This window comes from Callionymus lyra, chromosome 19 (genome assembly GCF_982586985.1).
Source record: "Callionymus lyra chromosome 19, fCalLyr1.hap1.1, whole genome shotgun sequence".
Taxonomy (NCBI): Eukaryota; Metazoa; Chordata; class Actinopteri; order Syngnathiformes; family Callionymidae; genus Callionymus; species Callionymus lyra.
Window position 1 is genome coordinate 6563605 of NC_141836.1, and position 17547 is coordinate 6581151.

The 17547-nt window shown below is 52.2% G+C and overlaps 1 protein-coding gene across 5 annotated transcripts; it reads right to left on the bottom strand.

Annotated features, from left to right (window-relative positions):
- Positions 1-2192: 2192 nt before the first annotated feature.
- Positions 2193-17364, bottom strand: dip2ba (DIP2 acetate--CoA ligase B (putative)a). 5 transcript variants are annotated; one of them, XM_087780913.1, is made up of 36 exons: positions 17145-17364; positions 14749-14826; positions 13761-13910; positions 13568-13693; positions 13265-13495; positions 13071-13199; positions 12573-12692; positions 11806-12003; positions 11639-11730; positions 11455-11565; positions 11158-11391; positions 10988-11090; positions 10867-10931; positions 10696-10789; positions 10502-10621; positions 8318-8432; positions 8118-8257; positions 7905-8041; positions 7757-7837; positions 7557-7684; positions 7373-7487; positions 7063-7264; positions 6505-6617; positions 6358-6438; positions 6171-6294; positions 5985-6106; positions 5814-5925; positions 5641-5750; positions 5439-5569; positions 4474-4642; positions 4250-4420; positions 4067-4186; positions 3915-3989; positions 3670-3844; positions 3473-3596; positions 2193-3389 (listed from the first exon to the last, which is right to left on the bottom strand). In XM_087780913.1, exons 1-36 carry the CDS (start codon positions 17224-17226, stop codon positions 3137-3139), a joined length of 4731 nt encoding a protein of 1576 aa, XP_087637039.1. In that variant the 5' UTR covers positions 17227-17364; the 3' UTR covers positions 2193-3136. The 5 variants fall into 5 exon arrangements, with proteins under 5 accessions (XP_087637039.1, XP_087637038.1, XP_087637036.1 ...); XM_087780912.1 differs by having other exon boundaries at positions 13761-13913; XM_087780910.1 differs by having other exon boundaries at positions 6358-6617.
- Positions 17365-17547: the final 183 nt, after the last annotated feature.

Sequence of the window (17547 nt, forward strand, 5' to 3'; positions counted from 1 at the left end):
TCTCTACCTGATCCTGCTCCGTCTCATGACCTCCTCCCTCAACCTGCTCTGTCCCATGACCTCCTCTATCTACCTGATCCTGCTCCGTCCCATGACCTCCTCTCTCTACCTGATCCTGCTCCGTCCCATGACCTCCTCCCTCAACCTGCTCCGTCCCATGACCTCCTCTCTCTACCTGATCCTGCTCCGTCCCATGACCTCCTCCCTCTACCTGCTCCGTCCCATGACCTCCTCTCTCTACCTGATCCTGCTCCGTCTCATGACCTCCTCCCTCAACCTGCTCCGTCCCATGAACTCCTCCCTCCACCTGAGCCTGCTCCGTCCCATGACCTCCTCCCTCCACCTCAATCCTTCTCTGTCCCATAACTTCCTCCCTCCACTTGATCCTGCTCCGTCCCATGACCTCCTCCATCCACCTGATCCTTCTCTGTCCCATGACCTCCTCCCTCCACCTGATCCTGCTCAGTCCCATGACCTCCTCCCTCCACCTGATGCTGGTCTGTCCCATGACCTCCTCCCTCCACTTGATCCTGCTCCGTCCCATGACCTCCTCCATCCACCTGATCCTTCTCTGTCCCATGACCTCCTCCCTCCACCTGATCCTGCTCCGTCCCATGACCTCCTCCCTCCTCCTGATCCTGCTCCGTCCCATGACCTCCTCCCTCCTCCTGATCCTGTTCCGTCCCATGACCTCCTCCCTCCTCCTGATCCTGCTCCGTCCCATGACCTCCTCCCTCCTCCTGATCCTGTTCCGTCCCATGACCTCCTCCCTCCACTTGATCCTGCTCCGTCCCATGACCTCCTCCCTCCACTTGATCCAGCTCCGTCCCATGACCTCCTCCCTCCACTTGATCCTGCTCCGTCCCATGACTTCCTCCCTCCACTTGATCCAGCTCCGTCCCATGACCTCCTCCCTCCACTTGATCCAGCTCTGTCCCATGACCTCCTCCCTCCACTTGATCCTGCTCTGTCCCATGACCTCCTCCCTCCACTTGATCCTGCTCCGTCCCATGACCTCCTCCCTCCACCTCAATCCTTCTCTGTCCCATGACCTCCTCCCTCCACCTGCTCCTGCTCCTTCCCAAGACCTCCTCCCTCCACCTGATCCTGCTCCGTCCCATGTCCTCCTCCCTCTACCTGATCCTGCTCCGTCCCATGACCTCCTCCCTCCACCTGCTCCGTCCCATGACCTCCTCCCTCCACCTGATCCTGCTCCGTCCCATGACCTCCTCCCTCTACCTGCTCCGTCCCATGACCTCCTCCCTCCACCTGATGCTGGTCTCTCCCATGACCTCCTCCCTCCACCTAATCCTGCTCTGTCCCATGACCTCCTCCCTCCACCTGATGCTGGTCTGTCCCATGACCTCCTCCCTCCACCTCAATCCTTCTCTGTCCCATGACCTCCTCCCTCTACCTGATCCTGCTCTGTCCCATGACCTCCTCCCTCCACCTGCTCCTGCTCTGTCCCATGACCTCCTCCCTCCACCTGCTCCTGCTCTGTCCCATGACCTCCTCCCTCTACCTGATCCTGCTCTGTCCCATGACCTCCTCCCTCCACCTGCTCCTGCTCTGTCCCATGACCTCCTCCCTCCACCTGCTCCTGCTCCGTCCCATGACCTCCTCCCTCCACCTGCTCCAGCTCCATCCCATGGCCTCCTCCCTACACCTGCTCCAGATCCATCCCATGGCCTCCTCCCTCCACCTGCTCCTGCTCTGTCCCATGACCTCCTAAGATATTTTTCCCTTTAATGTTATGATTAGAACTTGTGGGACCTGACGTGGTTTTGGAGAAGTTTCTGGAGGTTTCTATTCCTGCTATTGGTGAAGCAGTAGAAGACACCCTGGATGGATCGGACAACCATTCACACACACACACCCTAAATGACTACTGCGCCTGTTACTGGAAGAGCTTCACTCGGACATTCGATCACATCATCACCGTGACGTCACCCAAGAGTGAAAAAATAAAATAAAATCCCTACTTTAGGCGCCTTTTAACGGTCATGTGACCTGGCTGGGAAGGAACACGGCAGGAGTGACTTCGGTTCATCCATGTGGTAATAGTGACCCCTGGTGGCCAACAATCGTACTTGACGTCCTGGTCACTCACCTGAGCAGGAGGAAAAAGTGACGCGTGTCCGTCAACATGTCGTCTGGTGGTCTCTGGTCTGAGGAGGAAGAAGTCAGCGGGCGACAGTTGCACAGAGCTTTAATGACATGACGACACACTCGTGATGCATAGTGACTCTTGAGGTAAAACTTTTCGTTTACTTCACCAACGTTTTGTGCTTCAATGTCTTTTTTGTTCTTCGCTCCGTCAACAGTTAGCACCAGCGATCGGAAGGCTAGAAGGTGGATATGACACGAGCGTCCGCCACGTCGGCGACCATTAAAAAAAAACAACTAACATCTGATGCAGGAATTCAGTGGCGACGACAGATTCTTTTTCGTAAACGGACCCGGAACCCAGGGGGGATATCACATGGATTCGCTGGTTCAGAACCTCGACCCAGGGTCTACACAAGGCTGCCAAATGCGACCCTGCTGCGAACAGAACCAGGATTTTTTTTGTGTGTTTTTCGGTCTCTTTTCCCCGCCAGGTTCCATTGCAAACGATCCGGCGAGAGACTCGGAGCGGAGCTACGACCTTACGCTCAGTGATGTGACGACGCTGAAGAAGGCAAGACAACTCGGCAGTGAAGGCACTTCTGCCGATCCGTGAGCGCCGCCGTCTCCGTCAGTCACGCGTGGAGGACGGGAACATTCAACTTGTGCTCCGGAATCAAACCCACTTTGTGCCGATAATGTTGGACCTCACATGACGTAGTAGTCCCGGGGGCGGGTCATGTGACTTCTAAGGATGTGCTACGTTCCAAAGGGTGGCGACGGGGCCACCGGAACCGGCGGATCGAAACCGATCCTGCCCGGACAAGTGTCAACACGGATGTGGGGGAAGCAGCCAAGTTGGGGTTTCGGCCGGGGTGGGAGGTTAAAGTGCAGGAGGTCAGCGTGATCTCTGACCTCACCCACCTGCCGGAACCCCTGGCTCAGGACTTGGTTCGGACCCGGTATAACAACATAAAAGAAGATGAAGGTGGCGGTGTCGTGTGAACGGGTGGTCTTCAGGGGGGGGTCTTCACATGTTGTAGGCCACGTAGATGGGGTCCAGCTGGTCGGCCAGGAAGGAGTCCCTCAGGTGCATCCGCTGCTTCTCGCCTCTGGAGTTGATGGGGATGACCCCCGGGTCCACGATGACCACCACGCCCACGATGAGGTGGTGCTCTTCCAGGACCACGTTGGTGACGAGCGGGACCAGATCGAGGGCCTCCTGCTCCGACCCGCTGAGCTCCGCCACCACCACCAGCAGGTTGGTCCACGTGAACACGGCGCTGAGGAGAGAAAACCAGATCCTCAGACTGGGTCACATGACCTGAGAATCTAAGATGAAGTTCTTCTTGAAGTCTGGACCGACCTCTCTGCGATGCTGCGATGGGTCCGCGACACCGACGTCTCAATGTCTATGGGATGGTACCGCAGTCCTCTGAGCTCCAAGGTCTCGTCCAGAGAACCCACCACGAACAAGGCGTCGTGACGGTCTGCAACATCCAAGAACATCCGAGAACCTCGGTCAGTCTGACACCAGGTACCGGAGACGCAACAAGCACTCACCTCCGCTGGCGTCCAGGAGCTCGGTTCTCTTGATGAAACCCAGGTACCCGGTCCTGGCCCAGAGTGTCTGAGGTTCTCCAAAGCTGAGTTTGGTGTTGAAGTGGTCCGCCTGCAGACTCTCCTCGCCGTAGATGGTGTAGTAACCGGTGGCACAGTGAGGACTGTTGACCCAGATCTGGAAGACACAATACAAGGAGGCTCAAGAAGGTCAAGAGGTTCTGACCTCCAGGTAGTCCTAAACTCACCTCCCCCAGGTGGGAATCTCCGAGAGGTCCTCTGGTCTCTGGGTTGACGATAATGACTCGGACTCCGGGAAGAATCTGGAAAAAAACCCCAAATCAATTCTCCGGGTCCCGGCTGGTCACATGACCCGTTCAGATCCGTCGGTCCAACTCACCGTTCCGGACTCCATGAGTGAAAGGCTCTGAGGAGCTCCTCGCTCCACCAAGCGGACCCTGTCGTGACGCAGAGACTTCATGTCCACGTAGACGGTGGACGGATCTGGACCCGCCGTCCCCTGAAGACCATGACAGAACCTCAGCACTTCCAAAAGGAGCCACACAGAAACCGGGTGGACTACCTGAAGGCCGATGGCCAGGTTCACTCTGGACCCGAAAGCGGTGCTGACGGCCCGGGAGGACAGCCCCAGGTCTTTGAAGAGTTTGGAGAAGGACTGCGAGAGGCCCAGACGGGGGCGCTCTTCAGCGACCACCACGCAGCTCCTCACGCAGGACAGGTTGAGTCCTCGAGCCTGCAGAGACAGAGTTGACTCGTCCGCACACGAGACGTCAGTGAGCGTCTCACCTTCAGCATCTCCGTGTGAGTGCCGAGCCCTTTAGTGCACAGTTCCATGACGGAGTAGGAGCAGAACGTGTCCCGGATCTTGTACTGGCTCAAGGTGCTGAGCCACACGGGCAGAGAGACCTCCAGCTCCAGGGGAGGGATGAGGATCGACTGGTGACCTGAGTACACACTGGACCGCACACACGGTTGTGTTTTGTGTCGTTATGCGTGTTTGTTTCCTGTCGTGTGTGTTTGTTTAGATGTCGTTTCTTTTGTGTGGTTGCGTTTGTTTCTTTTCTGTCTTGTGTGGTTGTGTGTTCGTTGTTTGTGTGAGTGTTTGTTTTGTAGCATTTTTTGTTTGTTTTGTGTTCTTGTGTGTACATTTGTTTTGTTTGCCTGTTTGTTTTTCTGTGTGTTAGTGTGTCTGTGTTTTTTGTTGTGTGTGCGTTTGTTTAGATATTGTTGTTGCGCGTTTGTTTGGATGTTGTTGTCCGTGTTTGGGTTGTGTATGTTTGCTTGTTTTGTGTCAATGCACACGTTTGTTTTTTATCATGGTGTGTGTTTGTTTTGTGTCAATGCATAGGTTGTTTTTTTTACTATCATGGTGTGTGTTTGTCTTGTGTTGTTGTGAGTGCGTTTGTGTGACTTTTTTTCATTGTGTTCGTTTGCTTAGTGTCATTGTTTGTTGATTTTGGGTGTTTTTTTTGGTATTTTTGAGTTTGTATGCTTGTTTTGTGTGTGTGTGTATTTTTTGTTGTTTGTGTGTTTGTTTGAGAGTTGTAGTGTGTGTGTGTGTTTAGATGTTGTAGTGTGTGTTTGTATGTGTGTCAGTTTTGTGTTGTTGTCTGTGTTTTTTTTTGTACAGTTCTTTGTGTGTGGGTGTTTGTTTTGTGTCATTTTGTTTGTTTGTTTTGTGTCAATTTGTTGGGTGTCGCTGTGTGTGTGTGTTTGTTGTGTTGGTTGGTGTATGTGTGTGTGTGTGTTACCTGGAGAGGCACCACAGCACGAAGCCCAGCCCACAGTAGGGGTCCAGACAAATGGTGATCTGGCGTGAGGAGTAAAGTTCACACTGCAGCTTGATGGAGCGACACAAAGTGCTGGCAGCAGAGTGAGACATCTGGAACAAAGATCTTCATCTTAAGAACTGCAGAGACAACACTTCAACCATATTGTGTATTTGGTGTGTACCTTAACGCCGGTCAACATGCCCGTGGTGGACACACTGAAGTCCAGATACGCCAGCATTTCTGCCGTCGGGGGCTTGTAGATGTGCGTAGGTCGTTTCCTGGGGAGGTCGTCTGAAGGTCAAAGTAAAAAAGTAACTATAGTGTTGTTCAGCAGCAGCGGGTCGAGGGCGGCACCTGTGTCGATGATGGTGGGCCACGTCTTGATGTTGACGCTGGACGCCGCCTCTCTGGACCTCAGGATTCGGACCAGCGGCTGAGTGGTCAGGATACAGGCCGCCTTGCTCACCTGAGACACAGACCTCAGGTCGGCTTGTTGCTCATGGATCTCGTTCGAGTTCGACTTACGTCGATGATCATGCGGACGGTGGGAAGCGTCGCCGCGAGGTTCTGCGGGTGAGGAGGCCTAACGGTCACCGGCACAACTCCGGCGTACAGACACCCATAGAAGGCGGCGATCAGGTCGATCCCTGCGAACGAGAGCGCCCCGGGTTAAGTTCCTGCACATCCATGGAGGAGGATCAAAGACCAGACCTGGAGGGTAGAGAAGGACCACGTTGTCTCCGGCGTTCAGTCCTCCTCGCTCCAAAAGAGTGGCTGTGATTTTCTCCGCTCTCTTGTGAAGTTGTGCGCATGTGGCCGTGCACACCGCCACCCCCTGCAGGACACGTGTGAGAACCACGTCAGGCCTCGGGACGGACTGAGAGACAGAAAGACCCACCTTAGCGTTGAGGAGCACGTAGAGAACGTGGTCCGGGTCGGACTGGGCTCGCCACTGCAGCGAGTCGGACAGGAACTGGTGCTGAGAAGGAAAGATGACGTTAAACGACTTGAACGAACGCTGACGTGTGCGTCTCTTTGGTCCAACCTTCCTGTTCGGGTCCTGGTCTTCTACGAGACCGAGCTCTCGACCCGTTGCCTGGGCGATTCGTTTGCCGGCCACAAGGTTCCCCACAAGCATGGAGGCTGGTCCCACATCCACTGAGAAGATCAGAGGAGAATGATCTACGGTTAGCTAGGAGTAGACTGGAGGAGTAGACTGGAAGAGTAGAATGGAGGAGTAGAATGGAGGAGTAGACTGGAGGAGTAGAATGGAGGAGTAGAATGGAGGAGTAGACTGGAGGAGTAGACTGGAGGAGTAGATTAAAGGAGTAGACTGGAGGAGTAGAATGGAGGAGTAGACTGGATGAGTAGAATGGAGGAGTAGACTGGAGGAGTAACATGGATAAGTAGAATGGAGGAGTAGACTGGATAAGTAGAATGGAGGAGTAGAAAGGAGGAGTAGACTGGAGGAGTAGAATGGAGGAGATGAATGGAGGAGTAGATTAAAGGAGTAGACTGGAGGAGTAGACTGGAGGAGTAGATTATAGGAGTAGACTGGAGGAGTAGATTAAAGGAGTAGACTGAAGGAGTAGACTGATCTCACCGTGCTGCTTCTGTCTGGGTTTGGGCATGTTGGTGACGCAGGTGTGAGGACACAGGAGGATGTTGCAGGGATGAAGGTTTCCATCCAGGAAGTTCTGTTTGGTGTCACAGATGTGGATTCCCCCCAGGGGGGTCTTGGGCAGAGTGTTGGCCGGAACCAGAGCCAGGCAGTAGAGCCCCACCTGGTGGATGCTGTCGATGGCCTGAGGAGCAGAACAGCTGTGTGAGACGTGTGTGTGTGTGTTGGTGTGTGTCTGATAACACAGTTGTGCAGCAGCAGCAGGAGGTCTGGACCAGATGTGTGTCCATACCTGCAGGACTCGACTCATCCACTGGAAGCTGTCCTCCTCGCTGGCGTCCGGACGCTGCTCTGCCACGACCACGATCCTCTCGTCGTAGAACACGGTGACTGAGAACACGGCGATCCTGCGCACACGCGGTCAGACCTTAGCCAAAGGGGTCAAAGGTGAAAGGTCAAGGCCCTCCGAACCTCACCTTCCTCTGTACACGGTCTTGACCGGCTCCACGGCCAGCGCCGTGGCCACCAGGTCGTCGGCGTTGTGGCGCCGCCCGCTGACCGACAGCAGCCCCTCGTTCTTGCCCACCACGAACACCAGACTTCCCTGCAGACCAGAGAGTCCGTCAGCAAGAGCAGCGACCCCCCTCCCCTCAACCTCCTGCTGTACTGGTCTCACCGGTCCTACGAAGCCCAGCAGACCCGTCCTGGTAAAGGTAACTTCCCCCAGCGGCGCTCCGGTCTGGTTGACAGGAATCACCTGCAGGGATGAAGCCAGCATGAAGGTCAGGACCATGTGGATCATCCGCACGAGCCGAGGGACTGACCTCAAATGTGGTTTTGGTGACTCCAGGCAGACCGTAGTACATGGTCCCGCCTGCACGGGAGTTGATCACGATCTCTCCGATCTCGTCGGTCTTGCAGAGCTGCGGCGGCCCGTCCGGCTTCACGATGCACATCAGAGCTGAAAATCAATGAGAGCAACCGGGTCAAGAAGGTCCGGAGTTCAGGCGGCACCGACGCCCCCGACAAACTCTCACCTCCGGGCATGATGTGACCCACGTCCTGGACCGTCAACGCAGAGTTCTTGTCCTCGGTGTTGACCCGGATCACGCCGTGGCTGAGCCCGCCCATGGACAGGATGGCCCGGGCTGGAAGAGGAGCTCCTCGAGCTCCAGGCCTGCAGAGAAGACAGCCAGTGACCCGTCTGTCTCTCTTGTGCGCAACCGTGGCGTCTCACCTGCGGATGGCGACGGTCAGCGCCTCGGGTGAGGTGGCACACGGACAGATGACCTCCGGCTTCAGACCGTGAGACTGGAACACGTTTAGGAACGCATCGCAGGATGACACCGACCCTGAGGGTGAGACATGACTGGGTGAGACAGGAGCATGTGTGGACAAGTAGGAGGGTGAGACAGGAGAATGTGTGGACAAGTAGGAGGGTGAGACAGGAGAATGTGTGGACAAGTAGGAGGGTGAGACAGGAGAATGTTTGGACAAGTAGTAGGGTGAGACAGGAGAATGTGTGGACAAGTAGGAGAGTGAGACAGGAGATTGTGTGGACAAGTAGGAGGGTGAGACAGGAGAATGTGTGGACAAGTAGGATGGTGAGACAGGAGAATGTTTGGACAAGTAGTAGGGTGAGACAGGAGAATGTGTGGACAAGTAGGAGAGTGAGACAGGAGATTGTGTGGACAAGTAGGAGGGTGAGACAGGAGAATGTGTGGACAAGTAGGAGAGTGAGACAGGAGATTGTGTGGACAAGTAGGAGGGTGAGACAGGAGAATGTGTGGACAAGTAGGAGGGTGAGACAGGAGAATGTGTGGACAAGTAGGAGGGTGAGACAGGAGAATGTGTGGACAAGTAGGAGAGTGAGACAGGAGATTGTGTGGACAAGTAGGAGGGTGAGACAGGAGAATGTGTGGACAAGTAGGAGAGTGAGACAGGAGATTGTGTGGACAAGTAGGAGGGTGAGACATAAGAAAGTGCAGACAGGTGAGAGGGTGAGACATAAGAAAGTGCAGACAGGTGAGAGGGTGAGACATAAGAAAGTGCAGACAGGTGAGAGGGGTGAGACATAAGAAAGTGCAGACAGGTGAGAGGGTGAGACATAAGAAAGTGCAGACAGGTGAGAGGGGTGAGACATAAGAAAGTGCAAACAGGTGAGAGGGTGAGACATAAGAAAGTGCAGACAGGTGAGAGGGGTGAGACATAAGAAAGTGCAGACAGGTGAGAGGGTGAGACATAAGAAAGTGCAGACAGGTGAGAGGGGTGAGACATAAGAAAGTGCAGACAGGTGAGAGGGTGAGACATAAGAAAGTGCAGACAGGTGAGAGGGTGAGACATAAGAAAGTGCAGACAGGTGAGAGGATGAGACATTAGAAAGTGCAGACAGGTGAGAGGGTGAGACATAAGAAAGTGCAAACAGGTGAGAGGGTGAGACATAAGAAAGTGCAGACAGGTGAGAGGGTGAGACATTAGAAAGTGCAGACAGGTGAGAGGGTGAGACATAAGAAAGTGCAAACAGGTGAGAGGGTGAGACATAAGAAAGTGCAGACAGGTGAGAGGGTGAGACATAAGAAAGTGCAGACAGGTGAGAGGGTGAGACATTAGAAAGTGCAAACAGGTGAGAGGGGTGAGACATAAGAAAGTGCAGACAGGTGAGAGGGGTGAGACATAAGAAAGTGCAGACAGGTGAGAGGGTGAGACATAAGAAAGTGCAGACAGGTGAGAGGGGTGAGACATAAGAAAGTGCAGACAGGTGAGAGGATGAGACATTAGAAAGTGCAGACAGGTGAGAGGATGAGACATTAGAAAGTGCAGACAGGTGAGAGGGTGAGACATTAGAAAGTGCAGACAGGTGAGAGGGTGAGACATAAGAAAGTGCAGACAGGTGAGAGGATGAGACATTAGAAAGTGCAGACAGGTGAGAGGGTGAGACATAAGAAAGTGCAGACAGGTGAGAGGGTGAGACATAAGAAAGTGCAGACAGGTGAGAGGATGAGACATTAGAAAGTGCAGACAGGTGAGAGGGTGAGACATAAGAAAGTGCAGACAGGTGAGAGGGTGAGACATAAGAAAGTGCAGACAGTTGAGAGGGTGAGACATAAGAAAGTGCAGACAGGTGAGAGGGTGAGACATAAGAAAGTGCAGACAGGTGAGAGGGTGAGACATAAGAAAGTGCAGACAGGTGAGAGGGGTGAGACATAAGAAAGTGCAGACAGGTGAGAGGGTGAGACATAAGAAAGTGCAGACAGGTGAGAGGGTGAGACATAAGAAAGTGCAGACAGGTGAGAGGGTGAGACATAAGAAAGTGCAGACAGGTGAGACATTAGAAACTGCAGACAGGTGAGAGGGTGAGACAGGAGAATGGGTGGCCGAATGATAGGGTGAGACAGGTCACATGTAGAGGAAGCAGCCTCACAGGGATTTGCACCATCAGCCACGATCAGCATCCTAATGGACGACAGGTTGGTGTCTCGCTGGTCTTTGTGCGCCATCATGGCCCAGTGGAGGTCGCGACACTTGACCAGAGCCACTCGAGCTGCAGGGACATACAAGAGGTCAAACAACCGCAGCAGCTTTTGTGTCAATAAAGGGTTAAAGTCCGAGTCCGACCTTTGTGGATGTGGACCCTCTGCACCCAGGACATGGGGCAGGCCTTCATGACGGCGTAGGGGACGGTGATGGTGTGGATCCGGTTCATGACGCTCTGGGAAAAACACACGTCGATAACTCACACCTTCAAGATCTTCAGCAGGTTAACAAGTGACCCAAAAACCAGCTCACCGTCAGAACCCCGTGCCACAGGCCCATGTCCTTCTTGCAGTCCAGAACGTTGACCAGCGTCTCCCCTGGTTGACAGGGAGTCACGTTAAAAGGGGTCACCGCGGGTGATAAACGGACCCACCTTCACAGTAGTTGCAGGCCTGGCTCAGAGCCTGGCAGTGGGTCAGCATGGAGATCTTGGACACGGCCACGCCCATCACCGTCCCCTCCTTGCTGGCCTTGTACTGGAGGGGGGACACAGACGGACACGTGAAGCTCAGAAACCGCTTGCGACGAGACGGACTCGCGCACCTCGATGTAGGCCGTGTCCGTGTTGGCGGTGGGGATGTGCGGCTGCCAGTCTTTGGAGGGTTTGGTCAGGTACTTGGTGTCGGTCACCACCCACTTCATCCTGGGCCAGCCTTTGAACTGGACGATCTCTCCGTTGGGGGTCTTGGGCAGGCCTTTGAGACAGACCTCGCTGGTCAGAGCCAGGCTGACCCCGCAGCTGCCGAGCAGGAAGCCGATCTGTTGACTCCCGGCGTCCTGAAGGCACCAGAGACGTTCATGAACATCGGCGACGTGTGGTCGTCTCCCTTGTGGTTTTACCTGTTTAGACAGCGGCACCTCTATCGGAACCGGAATGACCTCGGCCAGCAGGCACCCGTAGAACGCCACCCAGAACATGCCGGGGTCGCTGTTAGGGTAGACCAGCGCCACCTACAGGAGAGCAACAGAGCGTCGTAAAGACAAGGATGCTTACCGAGGAACAACAGACGAGGATCTCCCGTACCCGGTCCCCGGGCTGCAGTACTGGTTCCGTCTTGGGTCCGAGTTTGTTCAGCAGCGTGTAGGCCAGCTTCAGACTGCGACTCCACAGCTTCCCTGCGAGGACACACGAGGCACACGGTCATGTTCTGCTCACGAAAGGAACCCGGCGCCAGGAGGAGGAGCAGCAACCGTAGGTCAGCGTGTAGAGCGGCTTCCCCGTGATGTCCAGGGCGGTGAGCGCGGGGCTCTTGGCTTGCGTGGCCCCCCAGCGGGCCAGAGCCGCCTGCAGGGCAGGGGGCCAGTTGCTGACCACGCCGAGCGGCTCGCCCTTGACCGGGATGATCTGGCGGCCCTCCGGCTTCGGGGTGTTGGGGTCCGGCTGAGGAACTGGAAACGAAGGGGAGACCTTTCAGCCACTTGGGCGACCTTTGACTCAGCCAGCAAGGGCAACGTACAGAAACCGAAAGGGTCAGTCAAGGTCATTTAAAGTCGGTGTAGGTCACTGAAGGTCATTGTTAGTCAGTGAAAGTAAATTGTACCCCAAGGTAAGTTAACAAAGATGATCAGTCACAAGAAAACTACCATAATTACTGGAATATAAGTCGCTACTCTTTTAAAATCTATACACTTTAGGAAGAAATATAAGTATTTTTTTAAGATTACACGCCCTCATGATGGTAAACGGAGAAATGCATATGATGCAGTTCATGGGTTAAAAGTGAGTGATCTGGCTGTATAGAGAGGCTACACATGTATCTTGGAGACGGCAGCGTAAAGAGCGGAATGAGTGCTGAAACAACACAAAATAACGACTGATAATAACATTAATAACGACTGTTTCAATCTAGCTGTGCAGCTGATGATGTTAAAGGAAACTCATCTTTCTTATCTTATATCCTGTGTAACAACACGGTCGTCTACGCTGGTGTTGTGTTGACAGACAGACGTTGCGTTACCTTCTACGATCTCCTCAGAGTCGTCCAGGAAGAATTCACTGAGTGGAGGTCGCTTGGGTCGCTTGAGAGTGTTCAGCAGCTGCTGGATCTTCGTGGACACTCGGCTGTTGACCGGAACCCCTGGTGGTTGAGAGACACCGTTAACATCTTCAGCTCGCAGTCGCACACGCACAGACACACACACAAAGTGAAAAGGAAGTTGAGAGGAAGGACTTGAGGAGCGGCAGCACAAAGACGTCGGAACATCAAGAGACAGGCTGGAAACAAACGAACCCGGACAGCAGAACCATTGATGTTTATTACCTTTTCCTTTCCCTTTTTTAAATCAAAGACGCACGGAATAATGGACCCAAAAGAAAGAAAACAAAACTGTGATTAGAGGGATTCAGCAAACTGAGGGTGATTGAGGATCGAGTGCCCAATAATTTCAAACTCATTTGGATGCTATGAAGTACTGGCCACTGCCACAGGGGGACGCTGTGGCGAGTGTGTTCGTACCGTCAGCGGTGTCCAGAATGCTGCAGCGGCTCTGACCACGACTCATGCCCCTGACAGCCGGGGCCAGGTCCACACGGGGGCCTCGGTCCTGGGGGCTGGAGGAGGTGACGTCTGGAGGAACGCTGTTCTCTGCGGGGCAAAACGTCGCAATTCAGAACCAACAGGAGAAAGAGGTTTTCTCTACGGGTCGGTACCGATGCGAGTGTGGGCCAGGACGTCGGCTAACACGGAAGCAGGCAGCTGAGGCTGAGCCTGAGATTTGGACTCTCCATGGGAGAGGGTGGAGGAGGCGGAGGAGGAGGTGGACGAACTCTGGACGGACCGGTTGATCCACAGGTCTGGACTCTGCAAGCTCTGGGCCAGAACCGCACTGAGGGCGGCTTTTCTGCGGAGAGAACCTTCGTCCTCGGAGGCGGACGACGTGTCTGCAAAGGTAGGAGCGACAGAGGTGAGAGACTCGACCAAAAAACCTTCTGGATGTCTCCACCGAGCCAGACCTGGGGGTGTGCAGGCGTCCGAGGGCGACTGGACGAAGGCGGAGCGTCTCTTGGTCGGCATGGGAAGAGCCATCTTCTCCTCCTTGTGCTTGGCCAGAGCTGCTTGCACGGCCTCAGTGTGGATGTCTGCCATCGTGAGAGAGAGGATGTCAGAACCCGGGTTACCAGAACCCGCACAACTGTCTGCAAGTACCAGATCTGTAGCGATCATCTCGGGCTCCACCACTGCGGTGTGCGCGGTGATGTCTGGAGGCGGAGGATGTGGAGGGACCAGGGGCCTCTGGACTCGGGCTAGGGTCGCTTCTGTGGCCCGGAGAGAGTTGGACATCTGGAAGAGAGAGACCTGCTGACCCGAACAGGACACGTGTTAGAAATGAGAGTGACTGAGTATCTCAGTGCCATGATTTTTTATATTTTACAATTCATATATTTTTTTTATACACATAGCGTTGATATTATAACTTCCAATTATTGAAAAATACGTTTTCTATTTTTATTTTTATTTTATTTGTAGCCTTTAAATTGCTTGATTGGATTATTTACATTTTTATGTTGAATTTAAGAGGCTACAAATTAAAAAATACTGTATATAGAATAATTATTTTTACATTATATAAATTACAATATCAATCTATGTGTAAAATTCTTATTTTATTTTTGTATTTTTTTAATTAATATTATAAAAAGACATTTCAACAGTGAAATTTATTAATTAAATTATTTTATAAAAAGACAATTCAACCTTTTGATACAGAAAAATATTGAAATAAATGATGCAAAAAATAATTGAATGCTTTAATATTATATTTTATTTTCAATGAAAAAAAAAAGAAATTTTAACTGATATACTTCCATAGTCAGCTCCTAGTATTATCTTGATCTTTAAAGTATGTACTTTTTTGAGTATTGTTTTGATTGTTTAAGCGCTTTGTGACCCTGGTCTCGAAGAGCGCTATATAAATAAATATTACTTACTTACTTACTTACTTATTTTTGAACAGCCCAGCTGAGAGACCGCTTGGCTGCCCCCCCACCCCCTACTCTCACTCATACCAAAAGAATGATGCAATAACAAACAGGAACGTTTCCTTTGACTGCACTTTCTTTGTCTCAAAGCTCTGATAATGACTCGAGTCAGGCAGGAAAGTAAAAGTCCGAGAGGAAATGAGGTCGTCACTCACCAGGCGGAGTCACTTGAGGGATGTAGGACGCCAGAAGTTTGGCCCGTTTCTTCTCAAAGCCTTTCTGTGTGATGTCGCCTGCGGGAGAACAACAGCTCACTGTTAGCCGGCAAACACGCCGCACTAATGCCGAGTCGTCATAATAATCCTCTTTGGACCTCAGTGGCTCCGACATAAAATTCTTTCTTCTGTGAAGTTTTTACGGGGTCATGTCGCTGTACAACCGTCATGTACTGGTGGTCCAGGATTTGAGTGCTAGGGGTGTGTATTGAAGAACCTGGCGATGTGACACAGAGAATAGTATTGTCCAGTACTTGACTCTGATGTCGCAGAATTTACAGACCACATGACTCAAGTCGTAACTGCTGTTCATATGATCAAAGAATCTACTGTATCCTCTTGTCCTCAGTCATCACCTAGAATTTAATTTTTCCTTTAATTATGGAGGAAGTAAAAACTGATGCCAGGAAGTTTAATTGCATTGCGAAAAATTGAGGAGACGTGGTGTACACGAGAACAGGAAGTGACCCTCACTCAGAAAACTCTCTCTGGAATGTGCTGATCTGGAGACACAGACAGAACTTAGTGGCGATGAGAAGTGGATCAGATGAAGAATGACAGCTGACCGTCTCCTGACAAACACGATCATGAATTCACTTTCAGCTGTGAGAGGCTGAAAAATGGCCGTGTCAGATCCACCGTAGCTCGGCGGGAGCTGCTGGTCACGTGACCCCCATCAGGGACGACCGAGACGCAAAAATAATTTCATATGGATAATCCCATTGTGGGACTAACGAAGTAAAGCTAACACCTGAGCTATAAATAACCCCTGAGACAGATGGCGCGTCAGCTGACCTGGCCGGTGACCTGTGCCCTCTCAGCAAGTCAGGAAGTTTTTCCTTGACAGCTGAAGTGAGGGTCGCGGAAAGGTTGACGGACTGAGGACGGCGACAAGTAGACGGAGGAAACTTCCTTCACTGGATGAGTCCGAACTCGTCGAAACCGACGTGAAGATGTAGAAATGAAAAGACGCGTCCACAGGTTCGGGGCCGTTTCTCTCGAAATCTTTTAACAACGGCTTGTAAGTCTGGTACCAGTCACTTCCTGTTCCTGCAGGAACAAGTCTGGGGAGAACAAACGCTCATATCACCCTTTTACACGCAGAGCTCGGCGATGGTGAGTCAAGTCCTTATCGTCACTCCCACTTCTAGTTACACAACTTCCACATTTCTGGGCTCCGGGCCTCGGACCCTAAAGTCTCATCTGGGCTGGGTCGCTGCATATGGACCAGCATCCTCCTTGTCAGAAGCAAAACGACTAGTACACTCTGGTTTAGGAACATACGAGGTTGGCAACACAATCGCTTCATCTCCAGGTCGATCAGACTGAACACGTTTCTTAAGGAGCCGCTGAATATAGCACGACTGGATCTCAATATGTTGGGAAACAACTTGTGAAAAAGAGGGAAAAATCAGGAAGATTTTATTAACAATCTTTTTTTAATTTTGAGGGACAAGAAATACTAAAAACAAAGGGGAAAATTTTTCTATTTAACTTCCTTTTTTATTGAATTACGCAACTTTATTGGTCCTTAAACAAAACAGAAATGGATAAAATAACTGCTTTACTATAGAGTTTATGAGGAAGGAATAGAAAAACAGTTCTGTCAGAAACTATTCTTCAAGATCTACTAGTTATCAAGCTTTACTCTGACATGACGAGGGTCACATACAAACAACTAAAAGGGCCACAAGTTGCCCACATCTGGAGATGGAGGATGAACCAGGATGTGACTCAGATCTGGGTCTAGATTTGAATCTTTGTCTGACTGTTGAACCATGACAGTCCCAGCTGACTGGACTTCCTGCTGTCAATAGGAAGTTCCATTGCGACATCGAGAGTGTTTTGAGGAAGAAAAAGAAGAAAGAAAAAAAAGCTCTTGACCACAGAACCAATTCCAGATTTTCGCTGATCTCTGACACTTTTTCTCTCCAGAAGAAGCAGGACGTCATGATAATAACAAAGTCATTACGTGTCATCACAAGCAAAACAAGCTCGTTCGGTTTTCATCGCAAAAAACAATCCTGACAGCAGGAGCCAGGGTCACAAACGTGTTGGTTGAGATGAAGACACGGGTCTGAGACATATATGTGTGGGTTCGGACGGGAACCCAGTGACAGAGAAGTGGGTTCCGAGCAGACAAAAGACTCGTCGCTGGACCAGACACTCTCTGCTTCCTGTCAGACTGAACACTCACATCCTGTTAGCACGTTAGCATGTAGCCGCCGGCATCTTTCCATCCCCAACAAAGACTTTTACGGGTTTTCACCGGATCCTGCCACGGGACCGGAGGACCAGACCCGTTGACTTAAACCGTCACCCAGCCCCACCTTTACCTTCAGACAGCTCCAGGTCCAACTCCGCCAGCTGGTCCCGAACCTCCTTGGGCAGGGCGGACAGGTCCACGCCCCGGTCCATCACTTCACGGAGAGAAGCGGAATTTTGTCCAAAAAAACAAAGAGTCGGCGGAGGAAGCAGGTCAAGATTGTAAATAAACTAAACAAACAGCGGAAGAACAGGGACGGTCCGCCATCATGGAGCACCCAGCAGCGGACACGCGCGTCACGTGACTGACAGGCGCGCCACAGCGGCCCCTGGCGGCACACCGGGGGAACTGCCGCAGCGGCGCACCGCACCGCGCCTTTGATCACGTGGGAGAAACGGGTCCATTCAAGAACTTGTCTCTGCGTGCGTGGGTTCGTTCGCGACTCGAGACGCTCGTTTGGACCAAAAAAAATC

What these genes read in the sequence shown, in the direction of transcription:
- dip2ba (XM_087780909.1), bottom strand. Translation starts at nt 17,226, where the DNA reads ATGGACCGGGGCGTGGACCTGTCCGCCCTGCCCAAGGAGGTTCGGGAC. An exon ending in GGCTGATGGTGCAAATCCCT is followed by an intron (nt 8,433 to 10,501) that starts GTGAGGCTGCTT and finishes TCTCACCCTCAG; the next exon opens with GGTCGGTGTCATCCTGCGAT. An exon ending in GGATGAGTCGAGTCCTGCAG is followed by an intron (nt 7,265 to 7,372) that starts GTATGGACACAC and finishes TCTGCTCCTCAG; the next exon opens with GCCATCGACAGCATCCACCA.